This window comes from Colobus angolensis, unplaced genomic scaffold (assembly GCF_000951035.1).
Source record: "Colobus angolensis palliatus isolate OR3802 unplaced genomic scaffold, Cang.pa_1.0 Scaffold32, whole genome shotgun sequence".
Classification (NCBI taxonomy): Eukaryota; Metazoa; Chordata; class Mammalia; order Primates; family Cercopithecidae; genus Colobus; species Colobus angolensis.
Window position 1 is genome coordinate 3,625,474 of NW_012116488.1, and position 19,514 is coordinate 3,644,987.

The following is a 19,514-nucleotide window of genomic DNA, read 5'->3' on the forward strand; positions in this document are numbered from 1 at the left end:
AGGATGGTCTCGATCTCCTGACCTGGTGATCCGCCCGTCTCGGCCTCCCAAAGTGCTGGGATTACAGGCTTGAGCCACCGCGCCCGGCCTTCAGCCTTCTTAAGTTTGCACCAGATGTCGGGGGCAGTTTGGGAAATAAAATGGGTGTTAAGAACAATAGTTCACTACTTTTCAGGAGGCGGGATCGACACGGGTATATTTTTGGAGTCTCTGTAAGGCAAGAAAGGAATTGGGCAGGGTTTTCGTTGGCCTTTTGGGAGCTTCCTTTGAGTTTTTCGAAATTTACAGCCTTATGGCCAGTTTTGTTAAGGCCTGCAATGAGGCAGGTAATCATATGATTACAGGAGGCCTGGCCAGATTCTGTGGGTTGATAATTCCAGGTAGGCTCTTCTCAGGGAAACTGCAGCGGCCCCTACTGGCCTAGTAGGATCTTGCCGATGGAGGTCATCGGCATGGGCCTGGGCTGCAAGCCACACTCTTTCCTTTTCTTCCGGAAGGAGGGTAGAAGACAAAATAATATAGAGATCATGCCAAGTAAGTTCATAAGACTGGGTGAGATATTTAAATTCTTTGATATAAGTGTCGGGATCGGAGAAGGACCCGAGACATTTCTCAGTTTGGGAGAGATTGGAGAGGGAAAAGGGGATGTGGACACGGACGATCCCTTCGGCCCCTGACACTTCCTGGAGAAGCAGCAAGGGACCAGGCTGCTGGGCATGGTGGGCTCGAGAACGAGTACGGGCTGGCGATGGGGAGGACTCAGAGTTGGAGGCGGGGTGGCTGGAGAGAGGGGGAGAGAGGGAGAGCCGGAGTGGAGGTGTACAGTGGGGGTCATGCTGTTCCGGTGGAGGATTAGGGTGTTGTCGAGGAGGGGAGAAATCAGCGGGATCAAAGAAGAGAGAAGTCGTTGGCTGGGGCTATTGAGATGAGGGGAGCAGGAGGCCAGTCGGGTTTGGAGCAGGCGAGGAGAATTTGGAAAGTACAGCAGGACTGGTGGAGGGAGGGACAACTAGGGACGGTAAAGAAAGCCTGAACATAAGGAATCTCAGACCACTTCCCACAGCGGTGGCAAAAGTTGTCTAAGTCTCTGAGTATGTTGGAATTGAAAGTGCCATTTTCAGGCCATTGGGAGCCATGGTCTAATTTGTATTGAGGCCACGCGGTGTTACAGTAAAAGATAAGCCTTTTAGGGCAGATTTCTGAACGGAGGCCAAGAGTACTGAGATTGTGTAGGAGGCACCCAAGGAGGGTGGTTTTAGGAGGAATAGACTGAGAGACTCCCATAGTGAATGGAAGGGAGAGGGGCAGAGGAAGAAGAGACTGCCGATGATGTCCCCTTTCCCGTGGAACTTGTCCGGAATAGAGGAGGTAACTGCCGTGTTAGGTGTCCCTGAAATGGAGGAACCAGAGGCCCGGAGGGCAGAGGAAGCCCTTGGCCCAGCCAAGGTCTTTCGGAAATGGAGAGATGGATGGTAAAGAGTTCCAGGGAATGGCAACAGTCTCTTTTTACTCACCCTGGCAGAGGCTTTGATGGTGGATGAAGTCACCAGCAATGGGAGAGTCTAGGAGATTCTCTGGGTCTTCGGCAGGTTCCGGGAAGGGGAGATTGGCCAGGAGAGGGGTGATAGGGGAGGGAGGCAGAGAGAGAGAAAGAGAGAGAGAGATTGATAGTGAGTGAGTCCTGGCCAGAGTCTATCCCCCTTTCTGGGTTTTGGCACCAGAAAGTAAGGTCAGCCAAGAGAAAGGAAAAATTGACCCAAAGTCAGGCGAGCAAGTTTTTATTAACCTGCTGCTGCCCCCTTAACAGTCAGAGGAAGCAGCCCCAAGCTTACCGAATGAGGGGTTTATATTGGGGAGGGGAGTTTAAGGGAATTCTTTGGTATGGACATCCCAGGGTTGTTGCTGGTTAATTTTGCCACGTATCACCTTGTGATGTTTATGGTAGCGACTAGATGAAGAGCAGGAACTTACAGGAGGGTGTAGGTAAAGTTTGTTTATGCTTCCCACAACCTCCCCCTATGCGGTCCGGATGATTTGTAATTGGGGTTTGCTTATCGCAGCAGGTCTGATGAGTGAAGTCTGCTGGCTCCGAAGTGGCACCTAGATAAGAGCTTAGAAACGTAAAGAGGCTTGGGGGAAGGGTAGGCGGCACGGAGAAGGGTTGCAGAGCATTAGGGGGAGGGGTGGGCAGCACCAAGAGGCTTTTTTGGGGCAGTTTGTCCCTAACACTGACCACAGTGCCCCTTGTGCCCTTCCAGTCTGCAGCCCCTCTTCCCTGGAGTAAATGAACTGGACCAAATCTCAAAAATCCACGATGTCATCGGCACACCTGCTCAGAAGACCCTCACCAAGTTCAAACAGTAAGTGTTGTGCTCTGAGAGTGGACGTGGACTCACTCCCCTGCCAGGACCTGCGGCAGGGCAAGCCCCTCCCTGTGCCTCCCTCAAACCCCTCATTCTCAGGGCTCCAAGTTCACTTGAGGGCCAGTGAGTGGCTGCTCAGACAGAGCCCATCACTTTAACGGGTCTCAAAGGTGAGCTCTTCCTTGAGCATCACAGAAAGATTTGTCACAGGCTTTCTGAGGGCCGGGGAGTCAGGCTGTGTTCCCTGAGTAATTTAAACAGGACTTAGAAGCCTTTGGGTGGAAATGTTCCCCAAGCACAGACCATAGGTGGTGAGGGCTTTCTGCAGCCCTCCATGGCCCTGCTGGCAGGACCGACACCTGGAAGAGGTGTTCCCAGACTCTCAGGGGTCATTCTGATGAAGCTGAGGCTGGGTTGTCGGGACTCCCCAGGGAGGGCCTGTGGGCTGAGGGGGCGAGTAGCACCCAGCAGCCCCCAGATCCCAGGGAGGGAGAAGGTGGCAACAATTTTGGACTCTTCTTTTTTTGTTAAAGTTTATTTCATTCTTCTCATGCAGGAAGGTAATATTAATCTTTTATAGGAAAGGTAGTTTTCTTATATTTATAGCATAACAGATCCCCCCCTTTACCATAGACTATTTTAATAGATTTTTTTTAAGAGCAGTTTTAGGTTTCCATAGAGCCCTGTGCCCACGTGCACACAGCCTCCCCTGTGGTCAGCACCCCCTCGATGGTGTGTTAGTTATGGTCGATGAATCACGGATATCACATCACTGCACAGAGCCCATCATTTACATCAGGGGTCCCTCTTGGTGCTGCACATTCTGTGTAGACCTGCACCATGCAGGGCCCTTAGTCGTGACAGTGGACCGCCGGTGCGCTCAGTGACAGCATGACCGTTTATTATCATTGGGCTTTTAATACAGGTCGAGAGCTATGAATTTTGATTTTCCTTTTAAAAGGGGATCAGGAATACCTCTACTGACAACCAATTTGTCCCCACAATGCCTCTCCCTCCTGCACGCAATGGTGGCCTATGATCCCGATGAGAGAATCGCCGCCCACCAGGCCCTGCAGCATCCCTACTTCCAAGAACAGAGGTAGGCGCTCTCGTGGGTTCTGTGGGGCGGATGCAGGACCTGGCAAATGAGACCCATGGGCACACAGTGGGGCAAGGGCCTGCCCTCTGGAGGGTCCCTGGTTCTTGGGAATCACGCTCTCTATCCTGAAGAGTGGTCAGGGCCTCTTGGGGCCCCCACCGTGCTGTGTTCTGACATATCCTTCCCAAAATGAGGCTGTTAGCAGCTCCATGGCAGGAGAAAGAGGGGCTGGCTGTCCACTTTGTGGTTGATGCCGAGGCTGTGGGTAGTAAGCCTTCTAGAGGAGCCTGGTGTGCAGCCCTTGTAAATGGTGTGAACAGGACGCATTCTGAGATGTTAGAGCACTTTGGATGTCACCTGGCACTGGAAGTACCTGCTGAATGTGAGTCTAAGACTTGTCTGCCCTGAGGTCATCTAATTCCATACCTCTGGACACTCCTGTGTGCGTAACTGTGGAGGTGACAGTTTGATCCCAAACCGTGAGTCCCTGGGTAGGCAGTGCCTCTGGTTCATGGAGCCAGCTCTGTTCCTGGCCCAGAGACTGCCAGGCTGAGACAGAAAAGAAAAAAAAGGCCGCGCGCGGTGGCTCAAGCCTGTAATCCCAGCACTTTGGGAGGCCGAGACGGGTGGATCACGAGGTCAGGAGATCGAGACCATCCTGGCTAACATGGTGAAACCCCGTCTCTACTAAAAAATACAAAAAACTAGCCGGGCGACGTGGCGGGCACCTGTAGTCCCAGCTACTCGGGAGGTTGAGGCAGGAGAATGGCATAAACCCGGGAGGCAGAGCTTGTAGTGAGCTGAGATTCGGCCACTGCACTCCAGCCTGGGCGACAGAGTGAGACTCCGTCTCAAAAAAAAAAAAAGGCCCCCTGATTACAGCTTATGCAGAAAAGAAGAGCTAGTGGCAACTCACACAGTAGACAAATTGGAGACAAAGAAGCCAACAGGCCGTGTGCTCTGCGGGCTCTCAGTGGAGCTGCTCCGTTCTCTTCTCCTTCCCCGTAGGAAAACAGAGAAGCGGGCTCTGGGCAGCCACAGAAAAGCTTGCTTTCCGGAGCACCCTGTGGCACCGGAACCACTCAGTAACAGCTGCTGGATTTCAAAGGAGGGCAGAAAGCAGGTACTAAGCGAAATCGGAGCTGGAGACCACCCAGCTCAGCGGGGACTGGATGCCCTCAGGTGGCCTGTGTCTCTCTGAGGAGGACACCACCTGTGGAGGCTGTGGCAGACCATGTTGTCAGTCGAGGCCTGAACAGCATGCGAATTGCTGGCTGCGTGTGTTGGGATGTCAGGGACCCCAGTTCTGTTTGCTCAAGCCCTTTCTGCCCCAGTAGCTAAGAATTGATGACGAATATCCTGTGTGAGCAGGCCCAGAGAGGGGACCCTTGCATGAACTTTTGTGTCTGTCCCGATGACCACATGCAGGTGCTAGGTTCTATGCCAATGCACTGTGGAGACATCGTCCCTCAGAACGGCCCTGGAGGGAGGCGCGGAGAAGATGCAGTGCTGGCCCAAGTCACCCACCCAGCTGGTGACAGGCCTCAAGCCCTAGGCCCGAGTCACCGACCCTGCCGGTGACAGGTCTCAAGTCCTAGGCAGGCCACGCTGTCTCTGGCCCCAGATGAGCACTTCGTGCCATCAGTGGAGGTTGCGCACATTTTGGGTTGAGAAATGCCAGCTTCGCTCCTCAGTGCCTTCACCTTCCCACCTACCGTGTGGCATCCTAGCCCGGTGCAGCCCTGTGGCACCTGCTGGCAGGGTTGCAGCAGTCTCCCCGTTCTGGGCTGGCACCCCGTGGGACAATGTGCCCTTCCATCATTCATCTGTTTGGTCGTCCCTACCTCACTCGCTCCTCCCAGCCTTTACCGAGCGCTCCCTGCCCGCTTGGGAGCTGGGAACCCAGAGCTGCAGTCAGACTGCTCTCCAGAAAGCCAGGCTCCTGTGTCGTGTTGGCCCCCGATTTGACAGCTCCACTCGAATGTCCAAAAGACAAATGTGCTGAAACCCCTTCTCCCGATCTTTCCCCCAAATGTGCTTTTCCCTGTGGCTTCCCATGGCCTTCCCTCCTGGGCAGGCAACTCCGCCGACTGCCCTGCCCCCCGTGGGCCCTTCCTTCATCTCACAGGGGCTTCGCCTTCTTGCCTCCTACATCCTCCTCACCTTGCCTAAGTCACCTCAGATGGCCTCACTACTGTCCCTGCTCTGCCTCTGCCCCCTCCTGGACAGAGGGTCTGCTTCAAACCGTTGATGTCACTCCAGGCCGGCATTCACCCAAGTCCCCACCCTCAGTCACACCCGAGGTCGGCACGCTTTTCTCTAAGGGCCCGACAGGAAATATTTTAGGCCCCGTGGCCGTGGGTGTTAGTTACACTCCCCGCTTTGCTGCAGTGTGAAAGCAGCTAGAGGCAGCACATGAACCACATCGGGAGCTGCGTTCCAGTAGAACTGGGGACGCTAAAATGTGAATTTCACATAATTTTCATATGCCATGAAACATTTTTTTCAATTATTAAAAAATATAAAAACCGGGTGGGTGTGGTGGCGCACACCTGTAAACCCAGTGCTTAGGGAGGCCAAAGTAGGGTCACTTAGGCCAGGAGTTTGAGACCAGCCTGGGCAACCTAGGTGAGACTACTCCCCACCACCCCATCTGTTTTAAAAATCAGCTGGGTGTGGTGGTGCGCGCTTTTAGTCCCAGCTACTTGGGAGGCTGAGGCAGGAGGATCGCCTGAGCCTAGGAAGCTGAGGCTACAGTGAGCCAAGATTGCATCACTGCAACTCCAGTCTGGGCTACAGAGCAACACCCTGTCTCAAAAAACAAACAAACAAAAAACAAAGAAACCCAAATGTAAAACCATCCTTAGCTTACAAGCCCCCCAAAAGCAGGCAGCAGGCAGGTCAGAGTGTGAGACCTTGGAGCTAGAGGAGGAGGCCGGAGGCGTGGGCACCACTGCCCGCGAGCCCTTTGCCGCCTGCACTCCTCAGCTCGCAGTCTGCGTGCTTCAGGTTCCCCCTGAAGGTTTGGCCTCCGCCGTGGGACTCTAGTGAGCGGCCACTCCCTTGGGGTGTCTGGGACCTGGTGAATGTGTCCCAGTCACATGTCATGGTCAAGAAATTGTATTAGGCAAAAGCAGTACAAAAGAGCCTCTTTCATTTTTCCTAATTTCCATAAAGGGGAAAGCATTTGATGTCCAACTGGCCTCTGTTCTGTTTCAAGAAACAGTCCCTAAAGCAAGAGGAGGACCATCCCGAGAGACAAGGACCGGCCTACGTCATGGAACTGTCCAAACTAAAGCTTTCGGGAGTGGCCAAACTGTCGTCTTACTCCAGCCCCACGCTGCAGTCGGTGCTTGGATCTGGGACGAATGGAAAAGCGCCGGTGCTGAGACCCTTGAAGTGCATCCCTGCGAGCAAGAAGGTAGCGCGGAGCCAGCTTCTCCGGCGGTACTGCTCTCCCCCTGCCCAGGCCGCCACTGAATTTCCTGTCTGTAATTTTTCTTTGACAGACAGATCCGCGGAAGGACCTTAAGCCTGCCCCGCAGCAGTGTCGCCTGCCCACCATAGTGCGCAAAGGCGGAAGATACTGAGCAGCACAGTCGTCTCGACTTCCAGAGGCAACACCAGGCCCGATCGGGCCAGGCCTGGGCGATCTGCCGCTGAGACGCCACGGAGCGCTGGGGACGCACCTGCGTCCGTTTCGCGCTGGCTGGGGCTCTGGGTGCTGCCCTGCGCCCCGCCGCACCCGCGGCCTGTGCGCTGCCCAGGATGTTCTGGGCTAATATATTTGTAAAACCACATTCTAGGGTTTTCTTTCATTTTCGTTAAGAATTTGGGGCAGGGAATATTTTGTAACTTTGTGTATGAATCAGAACAAGCAGGCATTTCTGTGATCAGTTGGGCGTGGTTGGAAGGTGGGCTCTGCGTGTCCCCTCCCAGCGCTTTTCTGGCGCTGCTGGTCAGTCGTGGAGCGCACCACGTCTTACCAGTGACGCTACTGCACACCCCGACTTTTATTAAAGAATAAGGTCTCGTTACAGTATTGCATTTTAATATTCTCCGAGTCCAACATCTGTCCTTACCAGGCATTCCTTTATTTTAGCTTTTGTGGGCACATGAGGGGAACTGATTTTGTTGGGAAGGCTTTGATGTGGCTTAATTTTCTTTCTTTCTCTTTTTTTTTTGAGGCAGAGTTTCGCTAGTTCACCAGGTTGGAGTGCAGTGGCGCGATCTCGGCTCACTGCAACCTCCACCTCCCGGGTTCAGGGATTCTGCTGCCTCAGCCTCCCAAGTAGCTGGGATTACATGCATGCCCCACCACGCCCGGCTGATTTTTTGTATTTTTACTAGAGGTGGGGTTTCTCTGTGTTGGTCAGGCTGGTCTCAAACTCCTGACTTCAGGTGATCCTCCTGCCTCGGCCTCCCAAAGTGCTGGGATTACAGGCATGAGCCACTGCCCCCGGCCTGGTGTGGCTTAATTTTCATTTGAAGAACCACTCAGGAAGGAGCATACCCAGGCATGTCCTTGGAGCCCTGTGTGCTCCTCAGTGACCAGCCTGGCAAGGTGGTACGGGGCGCAGGGCAGGCCTGAAGGGTCTCTTCTGAACACAGGCTTCAAGGTGACCACGTTGTCATTTTAGCTCCTGGTGCCCACCTGTCTCTGGGGAGTATGGAGCCCTGCCCCAGGCCTGCCAGTGGGTGCTTTGAGCTGTTTGCCGAGTGCCAACAATAAGTTGGGCACCTTGTGTCCTAGAAAAAGAAACCTGCTTCCCCGTGGGGATGGGATGGGAGCATTGCAAAGAAACCGTGGCACTGGCCGGGCTGCTGGGCACAAGAAAAGTCCTAGTAAGTCCTCGTTTATCTTGGAAAGTAACTTAGTAATTGGGTCCTCCTTTTTTTTTGTCATCTTCCCAAACTTATGAGATATTTTTGAAAAAAGCTAAATTTCCCGGGCTTTAAGCCTCCTTGTTCCTCTGCTGAGACGAATCTGTGACACCCTTCCTTCATGTGCTCTCCAGTGGCTCTGGCCCCAGCCCCAGGCCATCTGACACGACAGTGGACTCTGGGCCACACGGAGGGAGGGCAGGCTGGAGGAGGAGGAAAAGGCTGGGAGCGTGGGGCAGCGAGTCCACAGGTACAGGTGCCCGGTCTGTGCCACATGGGAGTCAAAGGAGCCCAAGAAGAAGGGCAGATTACAGCCCGGAAGTGACGCTTGCCATAATGTTCAGAGCAGGCCTCTCCCTGGGCGCCTTTTAAACCCATTTGAGACCCTGGTGCAGCCTTCAGGGCTGCCCTTGCTGTAGGGGTGGTGTCTGAGCAGGGGGTGGCACCGTTCTGCCTCCACAGAGGGCCTGGGAGTCCCAGGGGAGTCGGACACCAGGGCCGTGGGCAGAGCCCAGCAGCAGGGAGGGCTGGGGGACAGAAGGCTAGGGAGGTAGGGGTGGTGGGGGGACACACAGGTCACAAGAGAGGGACCTGTGGGTAGGGGAGTGGTGGCTAGGAGGGGCACGCCCTGTCCCCGGGCCTGGCTTCAGTGTCGGGCATGTAAACGGATTAAGTGTGTGTGTACTTGGGAAACGTGTTATTCCCTTTACATCTAAAAATATGAAGGGAAAGTCTTCACAGTTCTTCTGCAGGCCTTTTTGAGAAAGCAAGTGTGGTCTGCAGATGCTGGTGCCCAGGACATCAGCTGCCCTGACTTCTGACTGTCACCCTCCTCGTGGTGGGGGCAGCAGGGCTGGGGGCTCTCTGAAGGCAAGAAAGTCCCTAGGGCAAGAGGAGGACCATCCCAAGGTCCGCCCCTTGAGGCCCTCCTGGTTTTGTTAGACTCGGGCATAAACGCTCTGAAGCAGTGTAGCGCCCCCGGCACGCCAGGGCCTGGGGCAGCTGGGCCTCCGGGGTGGAGGTGAGAAGGGAACCAGAGCCCAGCTCCACAGGCCCCTCCATGCAGGAGTGACGGGGTCTGTGGCGCACAGCAGGGTTCCCACATCGGCGTCCCAAGTCCAAGGGTGGAGATTCCGAGGGTGGTGATTTCTTGCAGATTTGGAGAAAAGGGAAATCCTGCCAGCCACCCTTGGACTTCCTGCCCCGCACTTGGCCCTTGCACCTGCCCGCTCTCGGCAGCGGGCGCCAGGATCCCCAGGCCGCCTTAGCTGTGTGTGGTTCCCTGTGTCTGTCTGGGCCCTGTGATGGGGGCCAGGGCCGAGGGCAGAAGGGCCAGGCTGGCTCAGCCCGTAGGAGGCCACTTCACCCTGCTGCCACCTCTGCCGCCCCAAACTGGAAAGCTCGTGAACCCTGGCTGGCCGGATTATTTCCATTCTTCTGTGCAACGCAATTGAAGCGCTTGAATTATCCCCACAGAACCCAGAAGGGAAGCAAGGATGAGGCCTCAGCCGTCTTCCTCCCCATTCAAACACGTTCATCCCGCAATCCTCTGCTGAGCACCTGCGTGCTGCCCGGCTGCACTGTCGCCCTTCTTGTGCGAGCCTACCCTCGTCCACCCGCCTCACCCTCCTGACCTTAAAGAAGACACCAGGCCGGGCGCGGTGGCTCAAGCCTGTAATCCCAGCACTTTGGGAGGCCGAGACGGGCGGATCACGAGGTCAGGAGATCAAGACCATCCTGGCTAACATGGTGAAACCCCACCGCTACTAAAAAATACAAAAAACTAGCCGGGCGAGGTGGCGGGCGCCTGTAGTCCCAGCTACTCGGGAGGCTGAGGCAGGAGAATGGCGTAAACCCGGGAGGCGGAGCTTGCAGTGAGCTGAGAACCGGCCACTGCACTCCAGCCCGGGCGACAGAGCGAGACTCCATCTCAAAAAAAAAAAAAAGACACCAGGCAGAAGCACAGGGGAGCCCAGCCACTCCCCACACTGGTGGGGGCGGGCCTTATGGGGAGAAGCAGTAAGCAGCCATCTCCATCAGCCATCTCCGTCTGGCACTCAGATGTGCATGCCTTCGTGTGACAGGCAGCAGCAGTGCGACCGTGACCTCCCGTCTCCTGCTCTGCTGCCCCCACACCTGCGGTGCAGCCAGCCTGCCACGAGGCGGCTGGAGTCCAGCTAGACCCACCCCTGGCATGGCCGACCTCTTCGTGGCTTTCTCTGGAGGAGCGTGCATTCTTCAATGCCGGAAGTGTAAGAAAGTGCAAGGCAACAAGTGAGAAAAACCCAAATCGTACCAGGGAAGTTTGTCTTTCCAGGGCGTCTGAGTGAGGGCATGACCAGCCTTGATGCTGCCTCACTGCCATCTGCCCAGGGCCTGCTGAATGCTTGAGTCCATGGTGACAGTGGTGGGGACAGTTAGGCAGATTTTGGAAGTCATCTTGGCCGACTTGGCTACAGAGCAGTCTTAGGAATAGCACCATAAAAATAAGGATTTATTCTTGGCACAGATGCATCTAGAGGAAACTGGGGCATATCTGACAGTGTTAGTACTGTGATGGCCAAATGCAAACTGCACTCCAGAACCAGCGAAGGGTGACAGACTGGGCTGAGGCAGAGCCAGGACTAACTATCTCGAGCGATACCATCTCGGGGCCAGCACAAGTTGTGGACACAGCTGGGGCATCTGACCAGACTGCTCAAATCTTGACATAATTACTGTCCTGGTATTAAATTTCCACCCACCACGTTCCACAAGCAGGAAACAGAATAAGGAGATGACCAGGAAGATTGCCGGATTAAGAATTCTAGACTTGGCCAGGTGCGGTGGCTCATACCTATAATCCTAGCATCTTGGGAGGCTGAGGCAGGAGGATCGCTTGAGCCCAGGAGTTTGAGACCAGCCTAGGCAACATAAGGAGACCCCATCTCTACAAAATACCAAAAAATCACCCAGGTGTGGTGGCACACATGCGTGATCCCAGCTACTCGGGAGGCTGAGGTGGGAGGATCACTTGAACCCAGGAGGCTGGGGCTGCAATGAGCTATGATCGCACCACTTCTTTCCAGCCTGGATGATAGGTGAGATTCTGTCTTAAAACAGAAAATAATTTTAGACTTATTTTCAAAAGTAGTTCCTTCTGACTTCCAGAAACACCCGCGGTTCACTGTAGCTGTCTTGGACCCTCCTGGGTTTGGCTTCCTGTGTAACTGACAGCACCTAGCAATCAGTACTTTAAGATGACAGAAATACCAAAGTACCTAAAATGTGCTATTTTAATACAGAGGTCACTCTGCATGTGTCTAATTTATCCATTCTGATTCTTTCATTTAGAACAGCAAGTCTCAGTGTCTTGTATTTCTCTTTCTAGAAGATTCACACCATAGTTCATGGCCCCATGATCCAGAGGCCCTGCTGGGGCCTCTGAGTGGGGCAGGCTGAGAACTCAAGCTGTAACTAATCTCTCCTCTGAAGAAAACTAAACCAAGGGCTTAGCTGATGTGAAGTTTTCTGTGGCTGCATTCATACAAATGGTGCAAATGTAGCATACCTCCCCTCAAAAGCCCGAAATTAAAGACATGCCCCCAATTTAATGTGATCAATTACAGAAATAGGTTTCAGACACTTCATGGTTTAAAGTCTCACAAGATAAAGCTTTCAAAGGATCCAGTTGTATATGATTTTTTAAAAAAATAAACATTCTTCTGCTTGGTAGCTGCACATTCTGTTGCAATTCTAGTAACTCGTTGAGCAGGTGTGGGATGCCCTAGGCTCGTAGATGCTCATGAGCTGGTTCAACCAAGTAAGAAAAATCTCAGGTAAGGCCGGGCACGGTGGCTCACACCTGTAATCCCCGCACTTTGAGAGGCTGAGGCGGGCGGATCATGAGGTCAGGAGATCGAGACTATCCTGGATAATATGGTGAAACCCCGTCTCTACTGAAAATACAAAAAATTAGCTGGGCGTGATGGCAGGTGCCCATAGTCCCAGATACTCGGGAGGCTGAGGCAGGAGAATGTCATGAACCCAGGAGGCGGGGCTTGCAGTGAGTTGAGATTGCACCACTGCACTCTAGCCTAGGTAACAGTAAGACTCTGTCTCTTAAAAAAAAACAAAATCAGGTAAACAGTTTGATTAGCTAGTTTGTGTCCCACGTTCATACTCACTGTAGAAACTGTTACGTGTGGTCACAGGCTTTCAACAACAAAAGAAGGACTCGAAGCTGTAAGGAAACCCGCTCCTGAAACCCTGTGCACACGTGCAGCTGCCCACAGTGGCCACAGACAGGTGAGCTGCGAGGCGGCCACGGAGCCCAAGCCCTCCTGAGCCGTGTTCTTGAACATCCCGTCTCAAGTGTGACTGACGGGGCTTCCAGTAACACGGGGCGAAAAAGACAAAACAATTCCATACCAACCAGTTCAACCAAAATGTACAGGAAAGACTAAGCCCATTTAACAGAAGATAAACAAGCGGTATATTCAAGATAGTTTTAATATTAATTTTTTTGTGAATTAGAAATACCACTCTTAAATGAAAATTACTAGTGAGGTAACTATTTTCCCCAATTGCAGAATTACATTATTTATACATATAATACAGTTGATTGCATTGGAAAATAACAGTATTAAAATAAACATCAACAGGTAAAAAGGGCATCTTCACACCGCACCTCAGAGGGCCATGAGTCCTTTATACCCATCTGCAAAGTAACTTTCCACCAGCATTCAACTATTTTTAAGTGCAAACAATTTTTTTAGATCTGTGATTGCAGCATCTGCCTTCCTGAATTACATTAAGTCAGAAAGTAACAATTTTCTGTATGAGTGCATTCAAGGTTGTCTTCTGACCACCTAAGGTATAGAAAAATCAGTGCAAAAACAGGAAAGCACTATTTATAACAGTTGAATTTCAGGGGATTTCTTGTCCAAGAAACATTCTATTTTACACTATGTATATATGTATATATTATATATATATGAGATTTAATTACATTGAATTTTAGAGTAAAAAGTAAGAAAACTCAATTTCTTATTTTTTACTGCAGCCCCAAAAGACCGATTTAAAATGGAAACAATTTCTTCGGGTGAGCAGTGGGAGCACGGTGCTGCAGAGTGAGCCGGTCGCCGTCCACACGGCCCTCGTCGACGTCCACCGCCTGAGGTCTGCCGGCTGGCACGGCTCACGCGCAGCTGGGGGCTCCTCCTCGTCACTCCCTCGAGTCCAAGTCCCGGGAGGCTGTGTGCGCAGCAGTGGGGTCGCTACACTACAGTTCCACCTGGAGAACTGGCCTGGCTTGGGGATGACAATGAGCCCTGCAAACAAAGCAGTCTACATTAATCCAGCAAAACACCGGACGGACGACAGCCACCATGCTCGCCCTCTGCCAGCAGCTCCATGTGGTCAAAACTGGTGCTGTTGGTGTGGAGGCCAGTGTGGGAGCAAACCCTCCACTTCATCTATTTAACTCCTATCCAGATCGCTGCGTTCGATTCCTAGAGAATTGGAACCCTGCTGGGTGCAATACTGTGGTCTCAACACTGTCCAAGAGAAGGGCGGGCAGGGCTGGCCTTGCCCCCGGGGAGATTCTCGGCACCTGAGGACAGGTTCTTCAGAGTTTCACTGACCCAAAGGAACAGGTGCCTCGTGGGAGGTGTTCAGCGCCTTCAGCCAGGGTCGAGCCCAGGGCCCCGCAGTTCTGGACCGCACACCCAGTCCCCAGAGCCAGGGGCTGCCTCCAAGCAGAGTTCAGGGACACCTTTGAAAGGGCATTCTCTGCTGGGGGGGTTCTTGCTTTGTTGGGTGGTGCGACCATGGCACCCCCTGGCTGCAGCTGTCCACATGTGTAGGCCCCACAGGTAGAGACAGGAGGGCCCAGGCCGAGGTGGGGGGAGCCCCAGAACAAAGGAGTCTTGCCATGAGGCTGCGGCTGGGTGTGGAGAACGCATGTGGGGGCCAACCCACCAGGGCCAGCTGGAAGAATGGGGGGGTGCTTCTGGCTCTTCGGGGCAACTCCTGCTGAGAGGCTCACTGGGGAGGGGGAATCTCACCCAGATTTAGCAAGACAGGCGTGAGCTTAGGTAAACCTAAGAGGGTTTAACTTCCCACAGAGCAAAGTGTACTTCCATTTCTTTGCATTTACTATTGGGCAGCAGTTAAATCACATCAAGGTGTGGCGTTCGTTTATGAAGAACATTAAGATGGCGACAGTGCAGCCCCAAAGGTGCACATTTTCAGCTCTGGGAATGCAACTCAGCCTAAACTGGCATGGAAGAAGGCTTCGGCTGATGAGTACTGTTTACAAATGACAAGCCTTTAACTCAAGCAAACATTGCTACCTTCTCACACATTGGACTTGTGTGGACACAAACGAAGGTGACAATCTGAAACTGCCCTTCAGCCTCGCCCACACCCTGCTGCAGGAAGCCGGGAAGCAAGCTGTCCCGCTGAAGTCATTTCATCCCGTTTCTTACCTTCCACCTGAAATCTGTTCACCTAGACAAGCTCAGGAAGCGAACGGAATGTGGCAGCTGCCCCTGCTCAGAGTCTATAGGAGCAATTTTCCTCTGGGACCCCTGAAAAGGGACAGAACCCTGTTTGTACTTGTGGAGGACCCTGCAAATGCCCCATACTTCTGGCTCAAACCCATCAAGGCTGTGGAGGTGAGCTGGGCAGCAGGTGCCTGACCGCACTTCTGCCACGGACAGTCTGGACGAAGGAAGCCTCTGACACAGGGCGCTCTGCCTTCATCACCACGTGCACCGTAAGAAAGTGCTTTCCACAAGCTATGTGGGGTCCAGAAGGTGACAAATCTCCTGAACCAAGAGGCACCTCCCTTCCCCCCAGCCACAGAAAAGTTATCTACTCCTGGCAGAGGGAGAAAGTGGTGGTGACCCAGCCTGGGGACAGACGGAGAGGGGCCACCTCATCTGGCAGCCAGTCTCCCTCCCCTTTCACAGAGCGCAAGGTGGAGGCAAGTGCTGCTCCAGGTATGAGGCAGCCGTACGCACAGGAAGGTGGGGTCCTGTGAACCAATCCTGTGTTAAGTTTAGCTTCCCAGGAGCACATTCAACGACTTAAAAACAAGTGACAGCCAGCCCTGTGGGAGGCTGAGGTGGGGGGATCACTTAAGCCCAGGAATTTGAGACCAGCCTGGCTAACATGGTGTATTTTTTGCATTCTACTAAAATGGTGTAATCTACTAACATGGTGTAATTTTTGTATTCTACTAAAAATACAAAAATTAGCCGGGTGTAGTGGTGCACGCCTATCATCTCAGCTACTCGGGAGGCTGAGGCAGGAGATGGCTTGAGCCCAGGAGATGCAGGTTGCAATGAGCTACGATCCACTGCACTCCAGCCTGGAGCACTGAGCAAGACCTGTCTCAAAAAATGAAAATAAAAACAAGTGACATTTATTTTAATATTTTCTCTTTTTGGGGGGAGTCTTGCTCTGTCGCCCAGGCTGGAGTGCAATGGCACGATCTTGGCTCGCTGCAAGCCCCACCTCCTGGCTTCAAGCAATTCTCCTGCCTCAGCCTCCCGAGTAGCTGGGACTACAGGCGCCCGCCACCACGCCCAGCTAATTTTTTGTATTTTTAGTAGAGACGGGGTTTCACTGTGTTAGCCAGGATGGTCTCGATCTCCTGACCTCGTGATCCACCTGCCTCGGCCTCCCAAAGTGCTGGGATTACAGGCGTGAGCCACCGCGCCCGGCCAATTTTAATATTTTCTTTAACTCAGGATGTTTCATAACACATTCAGCAATACAAAAATTATTAATGACTTTTTTGGTAAGAAGCCTAAGAGGTGTGCTGTGTGGTTGACACGTTACGGCACATTTCAGGTTGGACTGGCCCCGGTTTACATACTCAGCGGCTGCAGGTGGCTCGTGACGGCCATGAGGGACAGCGCCCTTCCTTAGACTTCCTCTCACTGAGCGTGAGGCCCTGGAGCAGCGAGGCTGCTTTTCATCCCTCCCAAGGGCGGGCGGATGCTGAGACGCAGAGGTGGTGCAGCCACCAGGCTGCCAGAGCCTGATGTCAAGGGACACGCTGCTTCCACCAGCTGGTCCCTACAAAGCCCTGCCCCTAGAAAGAGACCCAACCTGAGGGTTGCAGGTAGCTTCCTATTCTCCCATTAGCACAAAACAAATGTACACTCATTCTCCAGTTTCTGCTGGCTAACGCCTTGATGCCAGTTGTGGTGGCAGCTGGGAGCCAACTAGAACCACCCTCATGCCCTCCACTGTCCCAGTCTCCACTGGGCCCACCTTCCAGAGACATCTTGAATCAACCGCCCTCCGCTCGCCTTCTGTAGTCCATACTGGCATAACAGGGAACTGGGGGTTCCCAATAGCAGGGCTTAGCCCTTTTGCTGTCAACCCTGGTTAACAATTGTTTTAGAATGGATCACCATGCAGAGAATGTGCCCATGATCAAAACTCTGGGTCCCTGCGCTGGAGCACTGAGGAAGCAGGTTGGCCACCGGTGAAACACCCAAGAGGACCCCAGGGTGCTTGACCAGGGACTCCCTGGAGCCCGCCTATCAGAGCAAAGGGGAGAGCGGCGGTCTCCAAGAGGAGTTAACAGGAAGGCGAAGCAAAGACCCAATGGGTCCAGCCTCCAGTTCTCCAGCAGTGAACCCAGCAAGCCCCAGGAGATAGTCCTGCAGGCACAAGCCCTGGAGTGCACTGGGCCTGCTGCAGCCCTGGGTCAGCATCAGTGCCACGCATGCCCAGAAGCAGGGGGTGTGACACAGTGAGCCCTCCGGGAGGCAGAGAAGGGGCCTTGGCACCCTGCAGGCAGGTGAGGACTTGTGCGACTCACTGAACCCTTCATCTTGCACCCATCACTTGCTGGAGATGGACTCCCTTTGCCGTGACGAACACTGGAGGCACCAGAGGAAGAAATACCATTCAGAAGAAAATTCAGTGAACAAAAGTCACCTTGTTTCTATCAGTCTGTGATTTAGTCTAAAGGTTATCAGGTGGTAGAAGGGGAAGACGAGAAAAAGACACCTAGGCCCCCGTGGAAGGATCCAGGCTGCAGCTTCCCTCGAGAGCACAGTGGGAGGCGTGTTTTTAAGTGTGGGGGATCCACTGCCTGAATGTTCATCCATGTCAAACTCCCAGTGACAGGGACCCTGCTGCCCCAGTCTGCCTGCTCTTCAGGAGGGAGTGTGGTTTGACCCTGTCCTTCTCTGCTTCCTTTTCATGGGAGAAGAGGGGCAAGGCCCGGCCTGGCCAATGGAGAACCTGGCAAGGGGAGCCCACGCATGCTTCACCTGTCCTCGGCAGCGTGCAGGAGCCGCTGGTCTGTCTGTGCACTGGAAGCAGGACAGCTGGCAGCTCCAGGCTTTACCAGTTGCCATCAGGCAAAGGAGTTCCCCAGGGAGAATCTGCACGGCGTCCCATCAGCCCCCACGCTGTGAGAGGAACGGGGCAAGCCTTGGCTCTAATACTTAGTCAGCTGCTCGGCTCTCCGCAGAGTCACTCACTGTTTTATTCCTGCTGGAGATTTCAGTTCAAAATTAAGTGATAAAAAATACTCCAGCTGTTGGTTTGAGTTTCATTCTAATTTATAATACTGAGTTAAGAGAATTATGCCTTGTCGCACCAGAATATATAGGAAAAATATTTTGGTTCAAAACAATTTACAATCAGCAGGACCACGTTCCTGCCCCTGTAGGTGCTGCTCAGACTGCAGATTCTGACAGCAAGACAGGACTGTGAGGGCCACAGGCCACATCGGAGAAAGGACATGTCCTGAAGCTCTGTCAGGCCCAGGACGGTCTCCTGGCTCTGGGTTCTGGGACAGCTTCCCCTTCCGACGCCCAGGACCCCTGGCCTGGGAATGTCAGAGAAGACAGAACCTCAAGGAGACAAATGTGGGATGTGGATGAGTGTGTGGGCTGGGCGCCAGCTCATCCCTCATCCACCTGGGACTGTTCAAAACCCTCTCTGGTCATTCAACTCCCAAGGTCACCCTTTCCAACCCAAACAAAAGTGACACGCAGACAGGCCCTGGGACCTGTTTTACTGCAGGCAGGCAGGCAGGCAGGCCAGCACTTCGCTCCTGAGACTGTGGACAAAGTGCCACAAGACAGAACCTGCTTCTACACAGCCACAACATCCGGGAGCTTGGTGCCAGCTGGCCGGGGTGCTGTGGAGGCCACCTCCACTGATCTCCCAGAGGGAGAAGACCAGCCTTGGCCCTGCACGTAGCCCCTGGGGCTCCAATGCTGGCCTCTGTGGCAGGTGCTCCTGGGGAGAACACAAGTTAAATGTTATTTGCAAAGCAATACCTTTTTAGAGACGGTGCAGGAACGATGAGAACTATGGCCAGGCTAGCCTGCTCTCAGAACTAGACTTCCAGCTCGGAACACACTCCTTAACTGCTCACCTGCAAGACTCCCACCGTTCTCATTACACAGACCGCGACAGAAAGGAACCAAAGCAAACCTGGAGAAAGCAGCCATGGTGTATTCACGGCATGCGAAGCCAGTCTCCAGATCACACAAGCGGCACGTGAGCCACAGAGCTGGGGACCCTTGGCACAGCCCAGGGACGCCGGGACCCATCTCTGCCCCAGACTTGCCGTGCAGTCTGGCCTGGGACCTCAGTTGTAGCTGGGCAGTGGACCACGTACCTCTGCCAGCTTTAACCTGTCCACCGACAGGTCACAGTGAGGGGCCACACTTCCCCCAGATGCCACTCAACCTGGCCTCTAACGAGAAAAGCCGCCCAGAGAAAAGGATTGTGCTCTTCAGACATCTGGGGAAAGACCATGCAAATGAGGGACACAACCATTTAAGGGCTCCGCTGTGATCTGAAGGTGGAAGAAAAGCATCAGAGAGAACGTGTGCAAGTCAGGGGGCCTTCATCGCGATCCCGTTCACTGACGGAGACCGGCACGGGCCCGGCTGTCACTGGAGGTCCTCCCGCTCCGGGGACCCACTTGGCCCTGCAATCCTCTCTGCTGTGTGGGGCAGGAAAAAGGGACCCCACTTAGTCTCCCTAAAGCCTTTCTAGCTTGAGTAACTTCAAGGAGGATTTTGCTCATGCTGCCCCCCCCACCTGAAAGGGGAGGCTGGTTTTGGAGGCCACCGACCCTGGAAGGGGTGGTGGGGAGCTGAGCGCCTCTAGGTGGTCTGTTCATCTCCAGAGATCCC

General features: G+C 53.6%; 2 protein-coding genes across 6 annotated transcripts in view; one reads left to right on the forward strand and one right to left on the reverse strand.

The window, feature by feature from the left end:
• Window positions 1–7,515, forward strand: part of MOK (MOK protein kinase) — a 76,805-nt gene extending 69,290 nt beyond the window's left edge. For both annotated transcript variants that reach the window (XM_011951439.1, XM_011951440.1), the window contains 5 exons: window positions 2,259–2,360; window positions 3,289–3,462; window positions 4,471–4,585; window positions 6,683–6,883; window positions 6,972–7,515. In XM_011951439.1, the coding sequence (XP_011806829.1) occupies window positions 2,259–2,360; window positions 3,289–3,462; window positions 4,471–4,585; window positions 6,683–6,883; window positions 6,972–7,052 (673 nt within the window). In that variant the 3' untranslated portion in view covers window positions 7,053–7,515. The remainder of the gene's footprint in view (window positions 1–2,258; window positions 2,361–3,288; window positions 3,463–4,470; window positions 4,586–6,682; window positions 6,884–6,971) is intronic.
• Window positions 7,516–12,819: 5,304 nt separating this feature from the next.
• Window positions 12,820–19,514, reverse strand: part of WDR20 (WD repeat domain 20) — a 94,259-nt gene continuing 87,564 nt past the window's right edge. For all 4 annotated transcript variants that reach the window (XM_011951446.1, XM_011951442.1, XM_011951444.1 and 1 more), the window contains one exon: window positions 12,820–13,658. In XM_011951446.1, the coding sequence (XP_011806836.1) occupies window positions 13,605–13,658 (54 nt within the window). In that variant the 3' untranslated portion in view covers window positions 12,820–13,604. The remainder of the gene's footprint in view (window positions 13,659–19,514) is intronic.